The sequence below is a fragment of the Mustelus asterias genome, chromosome 12 (assembly GCF_964213995.1).
Source record: "Mustelus asterias chromosome 12, sMusAst1.hap1.1, whole genome shotgun sequence".
Lineage (NCBI taxonomy): Eukaryota > Metazoa > Chordata > Chondrichthyes > Carcharhiniformes > Triakidae > Mustelus > Mustelus asterias.
In genome coordinates this window covers 34,031,368-34,053,222 of record NC_135812.1, presented here as the reverse complement: position 1 = coordinate 34,053,222, position 21,855 = coordinate 34,031,368, and the positions used below count along the sequence as shown (strand labels likewise).

The 21,855-nt window shown below is 44.0% G+C and overlaps 1 protein-coding gene across 1 annotated transcript in view; it reads right to left on the bottom strand.

The window, feature by feature from the left end:
- tspoap1 (TSPO associated protein 1) overlaps positions 1–21,855 on the bottom strand; it is a 286,284-nt gene that overhangs the window by 49,774 nt on the left and 214,655 nt on the right. Inside the window, exons 12-17 of the mRNA XM_078225016.1 lie at positions 20,658–20,859; positions 17,764–18,158; positions 16,088–16,197; positions 15,362–15,471; positions 9,019–9,891; positions 788–939 (exon numbers count right to left, since the gene is read on the bottom strand). Coding sequence (XP_078081142.1) covers positions 788–939; positions 9,019–9,891; positions 15,362–15,471; positions 16,088–16,197; positions 17,764–18,158; positions 20,658–20,859 — 1,842 coding nt within the window. The remainder of the gene's footprint in view (positions 1–787; positions 940–9,018; positions 9,892–15,361; positions 15,472–16,087; positions 16,198–17,763; positions 18,159–20,657; positions 20,860–21,855) is intronic.

The following is a 21,855-nucleotide window of genomic DNA, read 5'->3' as shown; positions in this document are numbered from 1 at the left end:
AAATGTGAAATTTGGAGGGCAAGCCAAAGGGAGCACGATCAATGCCAAAAATATTTATGAATGGGTGCGCATCACCTTTACTTTCCCAAGTAGTTGTCACCGATGGGGGAAGTTGCAATGGGTCACAAGGTAGCTGCAGTTTCACAACTTTCCATTGTATCCCTTGTTCTCAGTTACTCACAACCTAACATGCTAATTAGAACCGAGTTCATATACTTAAACTGCATCATCTGAGCACTGATTTTGCTGGTTCTTTCACTGGGCAGCATGCTATGCAATCCACAAGAGGTGCTGTACTCTCAAGGTAGGATCACACTGTGCCTAATGCTCACAAATGGTAATTCCCATTGTACGATAGGTAGTCACATTGAGAATTGTGAAACAGAGAGCACAGCAGGCAACAACAGGACTGTATGAAAGTGTGCAGGGGCAGCATGGTGGCACACTGGTTAGCTGCTTCACAGTTCTAGGGAGCTGGGTTCAATTCCTGCCTTGGGTCACTGTCTGTGTGAAGTCTGCACCATGTCTGCGTGTGTTTCATCCGGGTACTCCGGTTTCCTCCTACAGTCCAAAAGATGTGCTGGTTAGGTGCATTGGCTATGCTAAATTCTCTCTCAGTGCACCCGAATAGGCGCCGGAGTGTGGCGACTAGGGGATTTTCACAGTAACTTCACTGCGGTGTTAATGTAAGCGTATTTGTGACTAATAAATAAACTTTTAAAAACTTGAACAATTATACCCAGAGACTAAGTAGGAATCACTCACAGGGAATGAAAATTAGTTTTACCTTCTGCCCATCAGCATAGACAGCATATCCAGTGACTCGCACGCCATTTGAGGTCCCTGCAGCATCTATAGTCACTGGTAACCAACTAATTAACACAATCCCAGGGGTGGGACATGCTTCTATCTGGACATCCAGTGGGGCGTCAGGAGGACCTGTATTAATAACAATGTCAGTCAGACAGGGACCAGTCAGCACATTCAAGACTAGGTCTACACCACTTGGCACAGGCACACTGGAATCTCCATCAATTTGCTTAAACAGACCTGCAGCTGTTATAATGGGACCAGTTACTAATCGCATACTGTAGGCTCAGCTATTTAACATCTATATTAAAGAATATGATGAAGGGACTGAGTGTAATGTACACAACTTTGCTGATGATACAAAGCTAGCTTGGGAACTAAGCTGTGAGGAGGAAATAACGAATTTGCAAAGGGATATAGACAGAGTAATTGAGGGGGCAAGGAGGCAGTAGATAGTGTGATAACATGAGGAAATATGAGGTTAGTAACTGACAGGGAGAAAAGAAAAATACAGTTTTTTTAAAAATTGGTGAGATCCACTTAAATGTTCACATTCAAAGGGATTCGGATGTCCTCATACACAAATCACAGAAGGTTAACATACAGATACAGCAAACAATGAGGAAGGCAAATGTATTGTGGCCTTTATTGCAAGAAGGTTGGAGTACAAGAGTAAGGAAGTGTCAGGGATTTGGCGAGTTAACACCTGGGAACAGCAGCAATATGGTTATGTTATTGCATTAGTAATCCAGACTTCAACAAATGCTCTAGAGACATGAGTTCAAATGCTACCAGGGCAGCTGGTGAATTTAATTTCAGCTAATTGAATAAAGATCTGGAATAGAAATTGGGTATCAGTAATGGTGACAATGAAATTAATACATTGTCATTAAAACTCAACTATTTCATTAATGTCCTTTCGGAAAGGGAATCTCATCCTTACCCAATGTGATTCCAGCAATATGGTTAACTCTTACTTGCCATTTGAAATGGCCGAGAGAGACAATCAATTGTATCAAAACATTGATGAAAAAGTCGAATAAGAATGAAACCAAATAAGAGTACCCAGCACTAACATAGACACCAGACATGACAAAGGCACACCCACTGCAGTCAACCCTGAAAAGCCCTTCTTCTCTGTAACATGTGGAGACAAGTACGGAAATTGGAGAGTAGTTCCATAGACAGCTTTACACAGTTATACTTACAAAATCACTTCTTTCAGACAAAACCCCAGGCTTCTCCATCACTCTCCCCAGATATGTCCTACACAGCAGCAGGATAGACCCGCCAGATGTGGAGACGTTGGAATTCTTCAACATTGACCCCATACCCCATGAAGTCTCATGGCATCAGGTCAAACATGGGCAAGTAAACGTCCTGCTAATTAGCATCTACCACTCTCCCTCAGCTACTGAATGAGCGCTCCTCCACACTGAACATCACTTGGAAGAATCACTGAGATTAGCAAGGGCACAGAATGTACTCTGGGTGGGGGACCTCAATGTCTAACACCAAGAGTGACTCAGTAGCACCACTACTGACCCAGCTGGGTAAGACCTAAAGAACAAATATTCCAGAATGACACAGAGGCGGTGAGGGAAAGAACAAGACGGAAAAAAAGCTATTTGATCACGTCCTCACTGATCTACCCATACAGAGGCATCTGTACATGTTAGTGGTAGGAATGACCACTAAAAAGGTGTTTTTGGAGACAGAGTCCTGTTATCACACAGAGGACACCATCCATTGTCGTATGCATGACTACCCGATAAATGGGATAGACTGAGAACAGGAGGTGCTGCAGGCAGACTGTCATTCCACCACAATCTGTATGTAATCTCATGGCCTGGCTATTCTCACATACCATTACCATTAAGTAAAGGGACAAACGCTGGATTGGTGAGCAATGCAAAGAGCATGGCAGTAGCATATCTAAAAATGAGGTGCCAACCTGGTGAAGCTACAACACAAGACTACATGCATATCAAACAATGGAAGCAGCATGATATGAACTGAGCTAAATGAGCCCAAAACCACCGTATCTAAACTTTGTATTCCTACCACATTCAGGCGTAAATGATGGTGGACAATTAAATAACTAACCGGGGAGGAAGCTCCGCAAACATCCTCATCCAAGATCACGGAGGAGCCCAGCATGTCAGTACAAAAGACAAGGCTGAAGATGGTTACAAAGGCCTTGTCTGTTGTACTTTGCAGGCTTGACTGCAGTGGGTGTGCCTTTGTCATGTCATCTAGGTCGAAGCTAAGCGGTCTGTCTAGTCTTACTCTTATTCAATTTTTTCATCAATGTTTTAATAAAATTGACGGGCTTGCTCGGCCATCTCAGGTAGCAGTTAAGAGTTAACCATATTGCTGTGGATCTAGAATCACACTGGCTAATGACAATAGTTTCCCATTCCGAATAGACATTAGTGAAATAGCTGGGTTTTTAATGCAATCCATTCTTTTCATTGTCACCATTACTGATACTGAACTCAGTTTTTATTCCAGAATTTTATTTAATTAACTGAACTAAAATTCACCAGATGCTCTGGTAGGTTTTGAACTCAGGTCCCTGGATCATGAGGTCTCCGGACTACCAGTGCAGTAGATGGTTGAAATCTTTGAAACCAGCTTCAGCTCGAAGCTTTGAGTGAATGATCTATCTCATCTGCTTGCTGATATCCCCATCAGATCAGATGCTAATCTGTAGCTAATCCGTCCTCGCTGCGATGTCGAGAAATGACTGAGTACATCAGATACCCCAAAAACTATGGTTCCCGACAACATCCCAATTATCGTGCTGAAGGCTTGTGCTCCAGAACTAGTTGCATCGCTACCCAAGTATTTCCAGTGACAACACTGACTTCTATCCAATAAAGTGTAAAATTGTCCACATATTGCCACAGGGCAGCACAGTGGTTAGCGCTGCTCATTCACAGCGCCAGGGACCCAGGTTCAATTCTGGCTTCGGGTTTGTGTGGAGTTTGCACTTTCTCTGCGTGGGTTTCCTCCAGGTGCTCCAGTTTCCTCCCACAGTCCAAAGATGCGCTGGTTAGGTGGATTGGCCATGCTAAATTGACCCCAGTGTCAGTGGGATTAGAAGGGTAAATGTGTGGGGTTATGGGAATAGGGCCTGGGTGGGATTGTGGTCAGTACAGACTTGATGGGCCGAATGGTCTCCTTCTGTACTGTACGAATTCTATGTCCACATATGCCCTATCCATAAAAGAAAGGCAAGTTTAATTCAGCCAATTATTGCACCGTCAGTCTACTCTCAGACATCATAAAGTTATGGAAGGTGTCATTGATAGTGCTATCAGTAATAACTTGTTCACTGGTGCAGATTTGAGGTCTGCACCCACTTCCACTTCTCATTACAGCTTTGGTCCAAATATGAACATAAGAGCTGAATTCCAGAGACGAGGTGAGAGAGACTGTACAAAGTCAAGTCAGTATTTAACCAAATGTAGCATCAAGGTGTTGGGTAGAAATGAAATCCATAGGAGGAAGCTTTCCACTGGCTGGAATCATACCTCGCACAAAGGAAGTGGTTTGTGGTTGTTAATGGCAAATCATCTCAACCTCAGGGCATGAATTCCTCAAGAAGTATCTCAAGAAGCTGCTTCATTAGGGACCTTTCCTCCATCGTCAGGTCAGAAGGGGGTATGCTCACTAATGATTGCACAGTGCTCAATTCAGTTTGTGCCCACATGCAGCAAGGCCTAACTAACACTCAGGCTTGGGTTGTTAAATGACAAGTAACATTAGTGCCGCACTAGCGCCAGGCAAATTATCATTTTCATCGAGAGACAATCTAACCATTTTTCTCTGACATTCAACATTCGTATGACCATTTTCCCCTGGTGAAACTCATGAGATTATGAGATGGTTGACTTGGTAGATGCTGAGAGACTATTTCCTTTGGCACAAGAGTCTGGAACTAGGGCCATCATCTCAAGATGAGGGGTAAGCCATTTATGACTGATAGGCAGAGACATTTCTTCACGCAAAGGGTTTTGAGTCAACCCTCACAGTATTTGGATGCTCCATTGTTGAGTATATTCAAGGCTGAGATCAATAGATTTTGAGACTCCAAATGAATCGGTAAAGTGGAATTGATGCTGAAGATTATTCAACAGCAGAGCACGCTTGAGGGACCGCAAGGTTTACACCTGCTTGCATTTCTTATGCAATCTAATCTGTGAGTGTGGGTGAGGACAAATTAGATACTGTGGCTAAGGGAGTGAGGGTGTGGAGTTAACAAGTATAGACTAACGTACATGAGAGAGGAAGAGCGAAAGATGGCAAGGGTGGGTGGGAGACAGGTGGCACTGCCAAGCGTCAGCAAAGGTGGGCAAGAGTCTGTGACGTGGTTCCCATACGGACAGCTAGCAGTGTTCTCTCCTCACAGCACACATTCTTTATCAATAACATTAATCACCCTTCCTCTGCAATATTGTCTCAAACTCCAGATATGCCATAAGAAGGAGCTTTTTTCAGACCTAAACACACTTATTTGCACTATGCAAAATTGAGGACACAATGCACCGTTTTTGTGAGCTATGAAATTGCAGTATTCAGCCAATCAGTTCAATAAATGTCATATTAACTCAAACGGCAGCTAAGGGCTACTTCTCTCATATATAGCCAGAGGTTAAAGCCTTCTTGAAATTATGGTTATGTGGCATTCTGCTACTGCCAACACTGGTAAGGTGGACAATCTGAAACATACTCTTTTGTGGATTTTACAATCTTTGGCAGAATAACCACCTTTCGCTATGACCTGCTGATTTCCACGAGTGGATCAATGTGTTTAGATCATGATCATACGAGGAACAGATTCTTTCAACTGGCTGCCTACCACTTGGAGGTCTTTGGAAGCACCATCCAATTAAGGACGCCAAGTGGTTGGTTGGCCCATTAGGAGGGCCTGCCATGATGTCGTCCAGGAAATCCCACTCAGCAGGATGGGTACGGCTGTGGCAGGCAGGAAAACATGGGGACTGGAGGTGACCTCAGAAGAATTACAAAATTAATAAAATTATTCATGGCCACAGCTGCTAGGCTATCGCTGTGGAGGAGGACCCCCTTCACAGGGTGGCCGCCGGTCCCAGTAATTAATCGATAGCAGAATTGGCTCTTGAGAAGTGAGGGTGCAGATGAATAAAAAAACCTCACTCTCCCCCAGTCTACTGCAAGAAGGCCACCTCCAGAGACCTGCTGTGGTCTTTGACCGCAAGGCCGGGCCCATTTGCCACCAGTAAGGTCCCAGTTCTCCCAATCTGGCCCCAAGTGGCCACGAATAGATGACCTGCCCCTGCAGGTCTGGAAGCTGCTTCTGTAATTCATCTGTGTCCTGCAAGATCGCCCAGAGATGGGAACGTGTCAGCCCACCAACTCAATAACCATCTTTCAGATTTCCCTCTCACTCCTGCCTCCAGCACTGCCTTCACAGGCCTCATAAGATTCCATTCCCTATTTCAGGGATCAGTACTAATGTTCAGCACTGGCTCAGACAGGATGTTGAAAGACTGAGATACATGAGGAAAGTTTCAACAGTAAAACATGATACAAATTGCTGAATTCATCCATTAAAGAATAATCACACAAACGTGTGCTCCCCTTTCTGGCTGTTTGCAGTCTTTATTTCTCCAACATTGGTTGCACTGCATCCCGAGCTCCCTGCACAAGCTGCAGAGGGTCCAGAACTCTGCTACCTGCATTATATCCCATGCTACATTCTAATCTCCTATCACCTCTGGCCTCACTAAATTTCATTATCTCCCTCCATCTCTTTACATTGATTTCAAAACTCTTGTGTAAAAATCCCAACCCACCCCTTCCCCCACTTCTTTGCTCCATCTTATATCCAAATCCTAGCTAGAACCCTCCACTACTACACCTCTGATTTTTTAAAATATAAATTATTTTGAGCATCGCTGGTTAAACCAACATTTATTGCCCATCCCTAATTGCCTTTGAGAAGGTGGTGGTGAGCTGCCTTCTTGAACAGCTTAAGTCGCTGTAGTGTTGGTACACCCACAATGCTATTAGGGGGAGGTTCCAGAATTTTGATGTAGTGACAGTGACATATTTCCAAGTCAGGATGGTAAGTGTCTTGGAGGGGAACCAGATGGTCTGCTGCTCATGCCCTTCTAAAGGTTCATTGAGGGGCGGGGGAGGGGGGGAGCGGTGTTTGTGGATGGGTTGTCAATTAAGCGGGCTGCTTTGTCCTGGATGATGTCAAGCTTCTTGAGTGTTGTTGGAACTGCACTCATCCAAGCAGCTGGGGAATATTCTATCACACTCCTGACTTGTGCCTTGTTGATGGTGCAGGCTTTGGGGAGTCAGGGGGTGAGTTACTCACCCAGGATTCCTACCCTACGATCTGCCGCTATAGCCAAGGTATTTATATGGCTAGTCCAGTTCAGTGTCTGCTCAATGGTAATCCTAGGATGTTGATAGTGGGGGATTCAGCAATAATGCCATTGAATGTCAAGGGGCAATGGTTAAATTCTCTTGTTGGAGATAGTCATTGCCTGGTACTTGTATGACACAAATGATACTTGTCAGTTGTCAGCCCAAGCCTGGATATTGTCCAGGTCTTGCTGCATTTGGACATGGACTGCTTCAGTATCTGAGGAGTCACGTATAGTGCTGAATGTTGTGCAATCATCAGCGAATATCCCCATTCTGATGCTATGATGGAAGGAATCTCATTGGTGAAGGAGCTGAAGATGGTTGGGCCTAGGACACTACCCTGAGGAACTCTTGCAGTGATGTCTTGGAGCTGAAATGATTGGCCTTCAACAATGACAGCCATCATCCTTAGTGCCAGGTATGACTCCAAACCAGCAGAGGGTTTTCCCCGATTCCCAATGACTCCAGTTTTGCTAGAGCCCCTTGATGTCATACCTGGTCACGTACTGCCTTGATGTCAAGGGCAGTCACCCTTACCTCACCTCTGGCATTCTGCTGTTTTGTCCATGTTTGAACCCAGGTTATAATGAGGTCAGAAGCTGAGTAAGTGCTGTTTGGTAGCACTATTGATGATTCCTTCCATCACTTTACTGATGATTGACAGTAGATTGATGGGGTGGTAATTGGCAAGGTTGGATTAGACCTGCTTTTTGTACACAGGACATACTTGGGTGATTTTCCATTTTGTCGAGCAGATGCCTGTGTTGTAACTGTACCTGAATAGCTTGGTTAGACGTGCTTGTTCTGGAGCACAAGTCTTCAGTACTATTGCTGGACTATTGTCAGGGCCCCTTGCCTTTGCAGTATCCATTTGCCTTCAGCTGTTTCTTGATATCATAAGTGAATCGAATTCGCTGAGGACTAACATCTGTGATGCTGGGGACCTCCGGAGGAGACCGAGCTGGATAACCCACTCAGCATTTCTGGCTGAATATGGTTGCAAATGCTTCAGCCTTGTCTTTTGTACTGGCGCGCTCGGATCCCCCATCATTGAGGAAGGGGATATTTGTGGAGTCTCCGCCTCCAGCAAGTTGTTTTATTGTCCACTGCCATTTGTACCTGGATGTGGCAGGACAGCAGAGCTTTGATATGGTCCATTGGTTATGGGATTACTTAGCTCTGTCTGTCATTTGCTGCTTATGGGCTGTTCGGCACGCAAATAGTCCTGCATTGTAGCTTCACCAGGTTGACATCTCATTCTTCTGATGCTATGCTTGGCATGCACTCTTGCACTCTTAGTCAACCACAACTGAACCCCTGGCTTGGTGGTTGGTAACGGTAGAGTGGGGGAATATACCAGCCATGAGGTTACAGATTGTGGTTGTAGAGAATTCTGCTGCTGCTGATGGCCCACAGCACCACATATATGCCTAATCTTGCATTGCTAGATTTGTTTGAAATCTGTCCCATTTAGCATGGGTGTACTGCCACACTACACTGTGAATGTGCATCCCCTACTTCCAATGGTGGTGGAAGCTTCAGCCATCACAACTCCAGAATTGTGCTGCAAAAGACATTCACCTCACGACCTTTCTCCTCAAAACCTACCCCTTCAATCATACCATCAAACTGTGGACCTCTGTTTGTGAACAACTACCATCACCACTACTGCCACTGCTACCCCCAACTCCCCCCCCATCCTGACCTGCTGTGTTTGACCGCCCCACACCTAGTGTGGCTGAGTATGTTTGCGCTAAAGCCATAATTTATTATGTTACTGACCTCCTGGTAAGGTTGAGAACTGAGTACATGTGCATTTGAGTTGCCGTCGGTCCAGTGGCAGTTCCCATGGTATTTGGTGTGGTCTGGCCTCCACTTTCACCTTGTACTTCATATTAGGCCTCAGGTTCACCAGGGAGTAGGAGTAGCTCCCAGCTTTCACCACCGTGTACTCCTCCTCATTGAGGAAAATCACATGGGTGTAATTACTGTTGCTTGGCAACCAAGAAATGTCCGCTGAGGTTGCGGTAATAGCCTGAACTTTCAACTGCATAGGTGCAACGCAAACATCTTTCCCCACAAGCATGCTGCTACATATTATATCAGAGTTCCCTTTGTCTGTCACACACTGCACATAGATGCGGTAAGCTTTAGCATTAAGGTCTAGTCGCTCTATTACGGCTTTGGTCTGTGCACCGAACTTGACATTCATCCGCAACTCCTTATCCACATAGATATTATAGCTGAAAATTGTGCCCCAACCACCTGGCACCAGAGGGGATTCCCAGCTAACAATGATGCTTTTGGCAAGCTGTTTGATCAGGTTCAGTTTCCTGGGGTAAGGCACCACATCCTCGTCGTATTCGGCCACCTCTTCCACATCGAGATCAATACCATTGCTCACAAGGCTGTCTAGCTTTACTGGTGACGCATGCTGACTGAGCTCTTCATGGGGGCTGGAGCTCTCTGGCTTTTCAATGCTGTTCTTTCGCAGTGGAAGGCTTTTCTCACTGCCACTGTGAAAACTGATCTCCTGGAATGAACTGTGAGATAACTCGTTGAGTTCTGGGGGGTGAAGTGTCAACATATCCTCGTCAGATACACGCTCAATGAAGTTTGAGGGGACCAATCCTCTTCTCCCGTCCATCAGCTCTCCTGAAAATGAATTCAGGACACATTTTAGTGCAAAACGTTAAAACCCCAACAGAGAAACACAAACAATCACGAAAAACAGGTTGAAAAATTGTTTGATAATGGTTTACAAAGACTCCTTGAGTTTGAATTGAATTGACTTATTATTGTCACATGTATTGGGATGCAGTGAGAAGTATTGTTTCTTGCGATCTGTTACAGACAAAACATACCATTCATAGAGTACATAGGGGAGAAGGAAAGGAGAGGGTGCAGTTATATACAGGGTGAAGAGAAAGATCAGCTTAATATATGTCAGGACCATTCAAAAGTCTGGTGGCCTCAGGGAAGACGCTGTTATTGAGTCGGTTGGTACGTGTTTTCCGGCTTTTTGAGAATTGATTGTGAAGATCTTGTGGGTGGCACGGTGGCACAGTGGTGGCACACTGCTGCCTCACAACCCAAGGGACCCTGGTTTAATTCCGGCCTTGGGTTACTATCTGTGTGGAGTTTGCCTGTTCTGCCCTGTCTGTGGGTTTCCTCCGGGTGCTCTGGTTTCCTCCCACAGTCCAAAGATGTGCGGGTTAGGTTGATTGGCCATGTCAAGGGGATTGGCAGGATAAATGCATGCAGTTATGGGGATAGGGCCTGGATGGGATTGTTATAGATGCAGGCTCAATGGGCCAAGCGGCTTCCTTCTGCACTGTAGGGATTCTATGATTCAGAACAAAATTCTATCACCCTACTGTGCTGAATCACTAAAGGCAACATAAATTCATTGGACACAATGTACTGCATATCCAACACACTGCACTGCACAACTCCCATTGTTAATTGAACATTAATTGCAGTTAATTGTATGCAGGTGGTGAGCTTCTCATGTGCTTCATCAAATAGGAACACACTGAAAGCGAGTGGTGGCATTAGGATTAGCACGGTGTAATGTGTATCTGTGTAATAAATGCGTATAAAACCACGTAAAGATTGGCACCTGTTCTATCCTTCACCACCTGGCTTCCTGGAACATAGCACAGTGTCAGAGGATGGTGGGGGGAGGTCGGAAACTAAGAAAGAAATTTCACACAGAGAACCAAAATCACAGTAGCCATTATCAAATAATGTCAGAAAGCAGGTACAAATTGTCAGGGTATGTTCTCAGAGTCCAAACCATGTAATGAGTGGAAGAATGAAGTGGGTATGAAGACCTGGGCCAAATCCCTACCAAAGAGGCAGCAGTAAAATCGGAATAAATCGTTTTGTGAGATGTATGTCTGTCAATTTGATATTAATGAAGGACTATATACTGTTGAAGTACTAGCACTAAAGGAGTCCATGGCTCCTTTATTCATCACAGGACTAAAATCCCTTGTGGCCAGAATAATTTGTTCCGATTCACCAGATTCTTTCGTGCACCTTCTATTCTTGGATGAAATTTACAAGAAAGACAAAGGGCCCGATTTTACCATCGCAGGCGCGAAAACTTGGTAAAGTTGGACATGAGGTGAGTAGCACGATCCACGCCCGCCTCCGCGCCAGTTCCCCCTTTACTAGGGCCTGAAAATGGCTGTGATCTGGACCGCATTGGAAATGGGTGCGACGGCCATTTAAATGCATTTGCATGCATTTAAATTGACTTAATGGGCTGCACGCCCAACTTTACCGGCACTTCCCCCTTTACCACCGCGTTCACCCCATCCAGAATCGGCGCAAAACAGACATGCTCCTTATAAGTCCAATTCAGGTGCTCCAGTTAGTGAGGAGGTAAGTGCCGAGCATCCGACGGCTCTCTGCTTGAGATCGGTGGGGAGGGTGGGGGTCCACTGCCACTCTGCCTGTGATCAGTGGAGGGGAAGGGGGGTCCACTGCCACTCTGCTTGAGATCAGTGGGGGGGGCTGGGAAGGAGGGTCCGCTGCCACTCTGCCTGTGATCAATGGGGGGCAAGGACAGGGGGGAATCACTCTGCCGGAGATTGGTGGGGTGGAGGGGCCCGTAATCGGTCTGGGTGGCAGGGCGATAACGTGGGGGGGTGGGGCAATGTCTGTGGGGGCCAGGGGGAGGCACTATCTAACCTGTGAGGGATATGGCAGGGGAGCCGCATTCTATCTTTTTTTTCTGCGCATGCGCAGTTGGAGGTGCCAATCGGAGCTGCAGGATTTTGGGCGTGTTCAGCTCCACCCACAGGTTTCTGCAGCGTGATTCGGAATTGCTGATATTTTTTCAGGCAGAGTGTGTATGGGGGTGCCTGAGAACGGGTCTAAAAGTCGGATCTGAAACACTCCCAGTTTCAAGTCCACCCAGAACTTAGAATCATGGCAAAATAGGGCCCAAAATGTTAAGTGAGGCGTGGTCAGAATTTGATAATTTCAGACAACAGTTGGTCCATTCCATGGAAAAATATGTCATGGACTTTAGCAGACTGTGTAGAAGATTGACCCCATTGAACTGGGGTTTGCTGGATTGGTGCTAGTGTTTAAATGACTGTATTATGAAAAGGTGTCTCTCATTGACAGGTTACTAGTTCTAACTGTATTCTGTTCTCAGTGAAGGAGATGCGATTCCATCAGATGGCTGCTGCCTTAAAAAAAATCCCTGGGGAAACAGTCATTTCCTTCAGCCTTCATGGAACATTCCGTGATGACAAAGGATAGAAGACTCAATAACTGTCAGATCTTTAGCAGGTCAATCAATTACAGCAAAAGACAAAACTGAAAGAAAAATAATGGATAAATGAATTTCAGGAATGCCCAGTTAATAGTGATTTGAAGTATCATTATGCAGTGAAGTGCCGGAAAAGGAAAGGCAGGGCCCTCGAAATGAATCAAGATTAAGAGAATCCTGAGGAAGATGATGAAGATTACAATGATTCCGAACAAATTTTTCTGGTCGCAAGAAGCTAAAGACCTGTGATGATTACACCAGTCAGCGCTTGTATTTCAACGGTGTATAGGGCAGATTGGCTAAAACTTTGGCCGGAATTCTCCCCTGTCGTACGCCCTGACACCTCTGCCAGCGAGAATGGAGAATTTGGCGCACAGCTAAATCTCCATTCACTGCAGCAGGACCGGAGACTCCCAGCCAGGGGCAAGGTCAGAGAATTCCAGCCGTTATCTTGATTCACTGAGTTGTAAGGATAGAAACTAGGATAAAAGGTATAGAAATATTTTTGGCTTTAAATTTAGTGATGGCAACACATTGAGATCACTGAAGAGAGTTGTCACTCCATGCAAAATTGCTGGAGTAAGCCATTTTAAAATATTAATGTAACCTCCAGTGAGATATATTTGCTATTAGTGAATCTTCCAGGAAAAAGGCACAAATAAAACTTGACATGGGATATGCTGAGGCAAGTATTTTTGGAAAGTCAACTGACCTGTAGTTTGCCCAGTCAGGATATTACTGTATCCTCTGAATAAAATCTGATATTTCTCATCAGTGTTAGGCAAGTATTCCTAACATTAGGTAATAAGAATCATAGAGAAAAAATAACTGTCCTAAAGTTACCAAGGTAACTTATCAAAGGTTGAATGTCCTGTTAAACAATGCAGATATAGAAAAATATGAGAGGCTAATAAGAGAGGTTAGAGAGAAATGTGAGCTATTTATATGGAGAGAGAGATTTAGGGAGGATAAAAGGGGCACTGAACTCAAAGTGGAGAGAGCATGACGAATTAAGACAGAGGCTGAAATAACTGAAGATGAGAAGTCATTCTGTGCAGCAGCTGAGGAAGGAAAGCAGTGAAGCTATCTAGGTGGGAAATCTTTTATCGTACTTGGGAGGCTTGTAGAGAACCAGGTGAGAGGGGTGGAACAAGATGAGATTCTCAAAGGAGGGGTAGGTGCCAGAAGAGTAGAGAGCACAGCTAAGGTGTGATCTGGTGAAAAGTGAGATACTCCCATTGCCGTGGTCTTGGTGGCAGAAGATATGTAGTGGCACACTCCCCAGAAACAATGCCAGCTTGGAGCTGGGATCGTCCAAGCCGACCTGCCTACAGCCATAAAGCACTGCGGGATGGATTAACGAGGGCAGAGTGGGACTTCAGTCCACGTTAGGGAGGATATCCCACCCTCTGGAGCTGCCAATCAATCAAATTGGTGGGAAGCTCTCCAGTCCCAGCAACGTCAAGGAGACATCAGTGACTGTTGCCAGAAGAGGAAGAAGGCCAAGGTATATGGATCCCCAGAACAAGTAAGTCCAGCGTCCTGAGCCGGGAGAGTTGGGATGAGTTAGGGAAAGGATTGAGGGATCAGAAGCACTGTGTTTAAGGGAGGGAGCAGGTAGGAAGGAAGAGGTTCAACCTTAGGAGGACCCATCCTGTGATCAGCAAAGGGCAGACTCTGAAGAGTAAACCCCATTCCTTCCCACCAGTTAAACATTTCAGTGCGAAAAAAATCAGCCTGCCCCGCCAGGCTGCCCATGCCAAGCACTATATGGTGTGGGCAGTGTATTTTCAGGGTTAATTGGCTTCATAACAAACCTAATTGACCCTTGACTACTTAGTTGACTATGGCAGGCGGTCACCAATTTTGGCACCCACTCGCGTCTCCAATGTTATGGGGGTGAGAGGGAAGGTGGTGGGATTGGTGCCTGCCCTACTTGAAGTGCCTCCCCTTCCCATGAGAAACACGCCTGCCATAAAATTCAACCCATAGATTCAGCAGCCGAAATGTATATGCAAATTGGTTCAGCTCAAGTCACATAAAAGTTAAAATCCATAAAGTCCTGACAGCAAACAGGAAAGAAATGGAAAGAGGAAATAAATAAGAGATAACAAGGAGTTCAGAGTTAAAATCAGATGCCCTATGGTAGCGTTCCGATAATGTAGATAGGGTAGAGTCAGCATGGAGCATCGACAAACTGTTGTCCAAGTTCAAAGACAGGTGCAGTGAGTGAAGTCTAGAAACTACTTGGGGGTACAGTATTGGAGTACTGATCATGGTACTGTCATGGGAATGAGGATGCAGGAAGCACAGTGCCAGTTGCAGAATTAGAAAGATGATGGCGAAGTCAGAGGACACCATAAAATCCAGAAACAGAAGAAGTTTGTTCTAAGGTTGAGGTGAGAGGTTTTTTAGCCAGGAACTGACTGAAGCCAAAAAATCAGGATAATCAGTAGCCAATTATCGTGCTGATAGGGGCAGGGCTGTAGACTCATCAAAATTTCTTTTCCAGAACAAAGCAGCCTGCTTGGTTGGTACCTCATTCACCAGCTGAAAAATGTATTCCTTCCACCACTGGCACAGAGTGTGTACCAATACACAAGATGCACATCAACAACTCAGCAAGCCTCTTTCAGCAGTGATCTTTGTGGAGGTTTGACAGCTTTTGAAAGCTGCAGGTCAGTTATGGAAAGACCTTTATCACCGTTTATGTACTATTGTATTACAGTGTAGTCCAACTTGGTATCGGGGTATGAGCAGAAGCATACAAAAAAATCAACTTTGGCCACAAGAAAGATGAAGAATGCAATCCTATAGTATTTATGTCAGCCAAACCTTCATAGAATCCATCTTCATCCATGTCTCCATACACGTAAATATACTCTCCTGCTGTTAGCGGCAGTTCTGCCTCTGGGTTTTCATTGGGTCCATCAAAGGGATTGTAACTGGAAGAGAGAGCGTTCAGGAAAAACTGACTGAATCATCTCAAAAACCATGCCAAAGTGACCCTGCACCAACCCCTGAGAAACAAATTCACCCGACAAATTCACACCTCATAAAGACAATCACTTCACTGACATTCTGCTGGGAGTGACTCTCTTCACTGAATTAATTCAATCAAAAATCTGTGATATTAACTGAATATTCTTGTACACAATACCCCAAAGACCAATAGGAAACAGCAAGCTAAGATACCTATGAAATGTATTCAAGTGCATTCTCTTCATTCTATGGTCATGGAAATCCAAATCTATTAGAGCAATTCTGCAATTCTAAACAAAGGTAGTGTTGCAATCTTGCCCCTTTGGGATATAGTTTGGCTTGTCAGCCTCTTTCCCCATCTATTTCTCCCATATTATAGTTGAGACCAATGATATTCTGGCTACACTGAATTTTCCATTTCATGGTTTTAGCTGGGTAGTTGATACTGGATAAGATTGTAATCTGCATCGTCCAGACCAAGTAATGTGATCAGACCTGCAGGCTTAGTTTAATGTTTATTCCGACAGGGCATGGTTATTGGTCATTAAATGAAAGAGAATAGCAATCACAGGGATTTACCTGTAACGCGCGATGAACACCTTCAACTTTGCAGTCACTCTGCTCTCAGGCTCCGGAATGGATGAGACATTGTCAATGTCCAACTCCTCCACTTCACTGGCTGTATCTACCTGCAATTCATAAATAACAATCAATCATAACAAGGCAACTTTCAAACACTTGCAGGAAGGCTGAAGGGCAGAGTTTCCTCTTTTGGGAAATACACAAGTAAAATTGGATAGAGCAGAGGTGATTCATTACAATCCAACCTATGAAACAGAGGCAAAATAGCACCATCACTGGTGGGTGGTGCAATTACAACATGACAAGTATAAATAGGTAGTTTCCAGTTTCAGTGAGGACATAAGTGAGTAAAGTTGGTACAAAATTGTTAACAAACATGTGGCTCCCTCAAGTGGAATCAACCAACTTCTACTGACTAACATATTGCCACATAATCCCAACTACATTACCAGTGACTGGTTGGAGGGATCCCTCAATGATATTAAATGTAAGTACAGAATTAGGATAACAGAAGCATCACTTGTGTGATACTTCTGTTATCCTAATCCTGTACTTATATTTAATACCATTGAGGGATCCCTCCAACCAGTCACTGGTAATGTAGTTGGGATTATGTGGCACTATGTTAGTCAGTAGAAAGATGCTAAATTGATCCTAGTGTCAGAAGATTAACAGGGCAAATATGTGGGGTTACGGGAATAGGGCCTGGGTGGGATTGTGGTCGGTGTAGACTCGATGGGCAAAATGGCCTCCTTCTGCACTGTAGGGATTCTATGATTTTGCAATAATATATGGTTTTTATATATATAAGTTTGATACTTTCTTTAATTTTTTTAGTTAACCAAGGATGGTGGGTCCTACCTTAGAATTTTTCTGTCTTGTTGGAATGTATCTATTCTGTGTATTCTGAATTATCCCCTTAAATGACCATCATTGCATCTTCATCAACCTATTTCTTAACATAATTTGCCAGTTCGCTTTATCAAGCTCTCCTTTCATGCCCTCATTATTTCCCTTATTTAAGTTTAAAATACTAGTCTCAGACTCACTCTTCTCTCCCTCAAAGTGAATGAAAAATTAAATCACATTATGATTGCTTCTACCTGGGGTTATCTTCACGATAAGATCATTAATTAATCCATCTCGTTGCACAATACTAGGTCAAGGAAAGCCTGTTGTCAGACTGACTCCAGAATGTGCTGTTCTAAGAAACTATCCCATGAATATTTTATGAATTTCTCACCTCAGCTATCTTTGCTCCTGTGATTTATCTAGTTTATAAATGTATTAAAATCCCCTAAGATTATCACCGTACCTCTCTGACAAGCTGACAATTTTTCTTTCTTTATACTGCGTCCTACCATATGGTTACTGTTAGAGGGCCTGTACACCACCCTCACAAGTGACTTTTTGCCTTTATCATTTCTCACCTCTACCCCAACTATTTCTACATGTAGGTATCCTGAACTTGGGTCACCCCTCTCTACTGTGCTAATTAGCAGAGCCACTCACCCACCTTTTGCTTCCTGTCCTTCTTAAATGTCATGTGCCCTCAATGTTCAGGTCCCAATCTATGTCATCCTGCATCCATGTCCCTTGCATTAACTGAAGCAAAGCATACAAGTTAATCTGCGAAACAGTTCTACCTGTCAGGTTGCTTTATTGTGACTTACTTCTGGAGTTGTACAAGACTTTGGGGTGCTTCGCGATGACTCTGTTTTGGGAGTGCCTTTGCTGGAGCCCTGGGTTGATTCTGGTCCAATTTTGCTGGTGATGGAGCCAACTTCTGTTGCCGTCTCCTCTGACTGCTGGGAGATGCAGATCGTTTCAACCTTTGGTTCATTGGGAATCTGCTCTTCCTGATTTTCTTCACGCTTCTCTTCCTGCTTCTCTTCTTGCGTTGCTTCCTGTTTTTCTTCCCGCTTTTCTTCCTGCTTGTCTTCCTGTTTTTCTTCCTGCTTGTCTTCCTGTTTTTCTTCCTGCCTTTCTTCCCGCTTCTCTTCCCGCTTCTCTTCTTGCGGTGCTGGACATGGTGACTGAAAAACCGGTAGAGGAACACTTTCCACATCTAAAGGAAAAGAGAATTTTCACTGCAGTGCACAAAAGGCTTTCAGCAGCGTTTTTTGATACAAACACTTATGACCAAGGAAATCCATTGAGCAACAAAAAAGATTGTGGTAATTCCTTCATGTTCCAAAGTGCTGTCCTCACTGCCTGAAAGTTATAGGTCAGTCAACTGAAAGTGGTTGCCTGAATAAGTGTTAATCTCTTAGAAGCTGTAACTTGGCTGTGAATCATAAGCTCTCCCTATAACTTGGTGTGTTTTCTAATGCACAGAATGCTTTGGGAATCGATTGCTAAGTCAGGAATTTGATGCAAATGGAAATTTGGCACAGAGGGGGATGTCAGTGCTCCATTTTATTCTTTTGTTTTGCTCCAGTGCTCTTGAGCATTTTTCTTCTGTCTTCAATCTCAGAGCCTGTGACTTGCAGCTCAATGGTTATTAATTTAGTTTAAAAAATCTAAGTGTTAAAGTGCTGTAACCTGCAGTGCCACGGACCAAATACTGCAAAGTGGAATTAGGTGGGCACAGACATGATGGGACAAGAGGAAGCTAGAAACCTTCTATAATTTGATAAATAAATAAGATTAAACAGGTGGTGTGCTGTGACTGCAAGATGTGGCAGTTTGTGGACTGCACTGCAATCCAGCACAAGCAGACTGTGGTAAGTAACTGCACTTTGAGCAACTTTGGCTCAAAGTTGCTAAACTGCAATCCGAACTGCAGTCATTGCGGGTCATTAGGGAGGGGGAGGGTTACCTAAACGTATTGTTCTAGAAAGCAGTCACATCCCTCGGATTAAACAGAATTTTACAGTTGGTCAATGGAACAGGATGTTGTGACTAAAAGTTAGGCAGGTTCTGGGGATTCAGCATGTAGTGATGGAAGAGCTTCAGCCCCTGACTTGGACCATCAGGTACGAGGTATTTGCTACATATGTGGATGAGAACAAGGACTGCAGTGTGGATGAGCAAAGTGATTATGACATCATGGTGCAGAATGCCACTGAAATGTGGCAGTGATAGGACACTATAGTCAGGGGGATAGATACTGTTCCCGGCAGCCATGACCAGGAGTTCCAATGGTTGTGCTGCCAGCCTGGTGCCAGGGTTAAGGAGATCTCCTCATTACTGGACACAAACTTGAAATGAGAGAAAGAGGATCCTATTATCGTGGCCCACATAGGGACCAATGACATTGGTAGAACTAGCTAAATCATTGCTCAAAGAGAGATGTAGGAAGAAGGAGTTTGATTCATCAGATAATGGCACCAGTACTGAGGAAAGAGGGAACTATACTGTGGTGGTGACCTCCACTTAAACTGTGAAGCTTATATCAGTGACGTAGTGCATCATAAAACTAGGCTGTGGATAGGGTTTTAAACTAAGTGAAGTGCAGGAGGATTCAGTTGAAAGGAAATTTCAAAACCTAAAGAGAAATATCAAGGCAACAGATCAGTATAATGATTCGGGTAAAGACAGGATTGGGACAGGAAGGAACAGAGCTTAATGGCAATGGTACGATGGACTATGCAAATAATACTCGTTAAACAAAATTAAAATTAAAGCCTTGTTATCTGAATGCGTGGAGCATTCACAATAAGATAGATGAATTAGTGGCACAAATAGAAATAAATTGTTTAGATCTAATCACAATTTTAGGAACATGGTTATAAGGTCGGGAAATAAATATTCCAGAGAACACTTCATTTCATAAGACAGACAAAATGCTAGAGGAGTCGTAGCCCTGGGCAGCTCAGAAGTTATGTCCGTTGTGTTTATTTACTATATATATATATATACAGCCCGTAATTAAGAGACTTAATGCACCCAAAGAATGGACTTTAATGGGACAGCTAAGGAATATGATGGATGGGCTCTGTTAAGAGTTACTATAGCAGTAGATTGGACTTTAATGTTAAACTAAAAATGGGATTGATTTCTATAGATTGAATTACCATTCCTTACCCTCAGTGTTTCTTGAGTAAGTGTGTCTGATTTCAGAGCTGAGTGAAGCTAAATTTATAAAAGAGAGATTGACACTACTCACGATTCTGGCAGCAGGGAGCAGGAGGGCAGAATCTAACAATTTCCACCTTATTCTTTGGGGACAACAGTTCCTTTGATCTCTATAACTGTGCGTTTTAGTCACAACCAGGGCAAAGGAGGAGTTATGAAAACTCTCAGGAAACACTAGGAAGACCACAAAGGTCTAATCTGGCTCATTCACCCACATGCTGGGAAATGCTAAACTAAATCTTTTCCCGTCTCTGGTGTCATTGATCACTGAGAGCTGTAGTCACATTCACATTACTCCCTTCATCTCAACATTGCAAAGGGTTAATATAACTCCCACAGTAATGTCAGACAAGGTCAAGTGGGCCTTGTCAAGTTTCTGTGTCTGAGATTGGATTGTAGATCTGCTTCTCAAAGCAGTTTGTGTGAGAGAACTTTCAATGTCCCTGTTACATATATTTCAGCAACTTAGGCTCTCACTGCCCGATACCTTTTGCCATTGGTAATTCCACTTCATTTAGGAGCTGGGGCTGGCTGCGGGACAGCAATCCAGGTGTGTCTGTGCTCACAAGGGTATTAGTTAGCAGGTCGATATTTCCCGCTTGCAGGCGGAAGTGTTCCAATTCCTGGGAGAGAAGGCTGAACTGCATGCTCTGACTCCGACATTTTTCTTCAAGATCCCGCACCTTGGCCTGATGAAAAAGATAAGAATGACTGTATTCATTGTGTGGTAACTCTGAACTGCACCACATGAATTGCCAGTCTAATCTTGTAGTCTAACTGCATGAATCTTAGTACTGCGGGTATGCAGTGTGACATTTTACAGAGATGTATATGGCGTACATACAGTTTGAAAGAATTGAAGCTAAAACTGAACCCTGGTAGACTCACACATGCTTTTATATGGTAATTTTCCTTTGGGAACTACAAATAAAGGAACATGCATCTATCAATAAAATTTAAACTTTTTACTTTATATAGCACCTTTCATAACCACAGGACATTCCAAAATGCTTCACAGCTTAACAATCAATTAATTTATGAAACATAGTCATTGTTGTAATGTAGTCAACTAAAAGAGGCAGTGTGCAGACAATTATGAGACAAATAGCCAGATAATCTGTTTCAGTGACATTGCTGAGGGATGAGCTGGGACAATAGGAGAACTCCCTAACTCTTCTTCTAATGGAGCAATGGGAGTTTTATGTCACTCTGGGAGAACAGATTAACATCTGTTGGACATTTTAGCAAAAGATGGCACTTCCAACAGTGCAGCACTACATGAGTATCAGATTATGGACGGGATTTTCTGGCCGCACTCGCCCCAAAGACAGGAAAATCCCTCCCGAGGTCAACGGACCTTTGCATGGTCCTTTCCCGCCTGCTAGGATTCCCGTGGCGGGCGAGATGGGAAAATTTCACCCTGTGTGTCTAAGTCTCTGGAGTTGGACCTGAAGCCATGGTTCACTAACTCATAATGCTACTACTGAGCCAAGCAAGGCTGATCAGGAAACAGATGGAAAAAAAGATGATTTTTGTTTTTTGGTTTTCTCATGACATGGAGATTACATTTGCTTTTAGGTTTTCAATGTATTTTGATCAGAAGTGAAACAAATATCACTTCTATGGCCACAATGTCCCTTTGCTCGACACTCAGAACACCAACTCAGCGTCTAAATCTCTCCTGT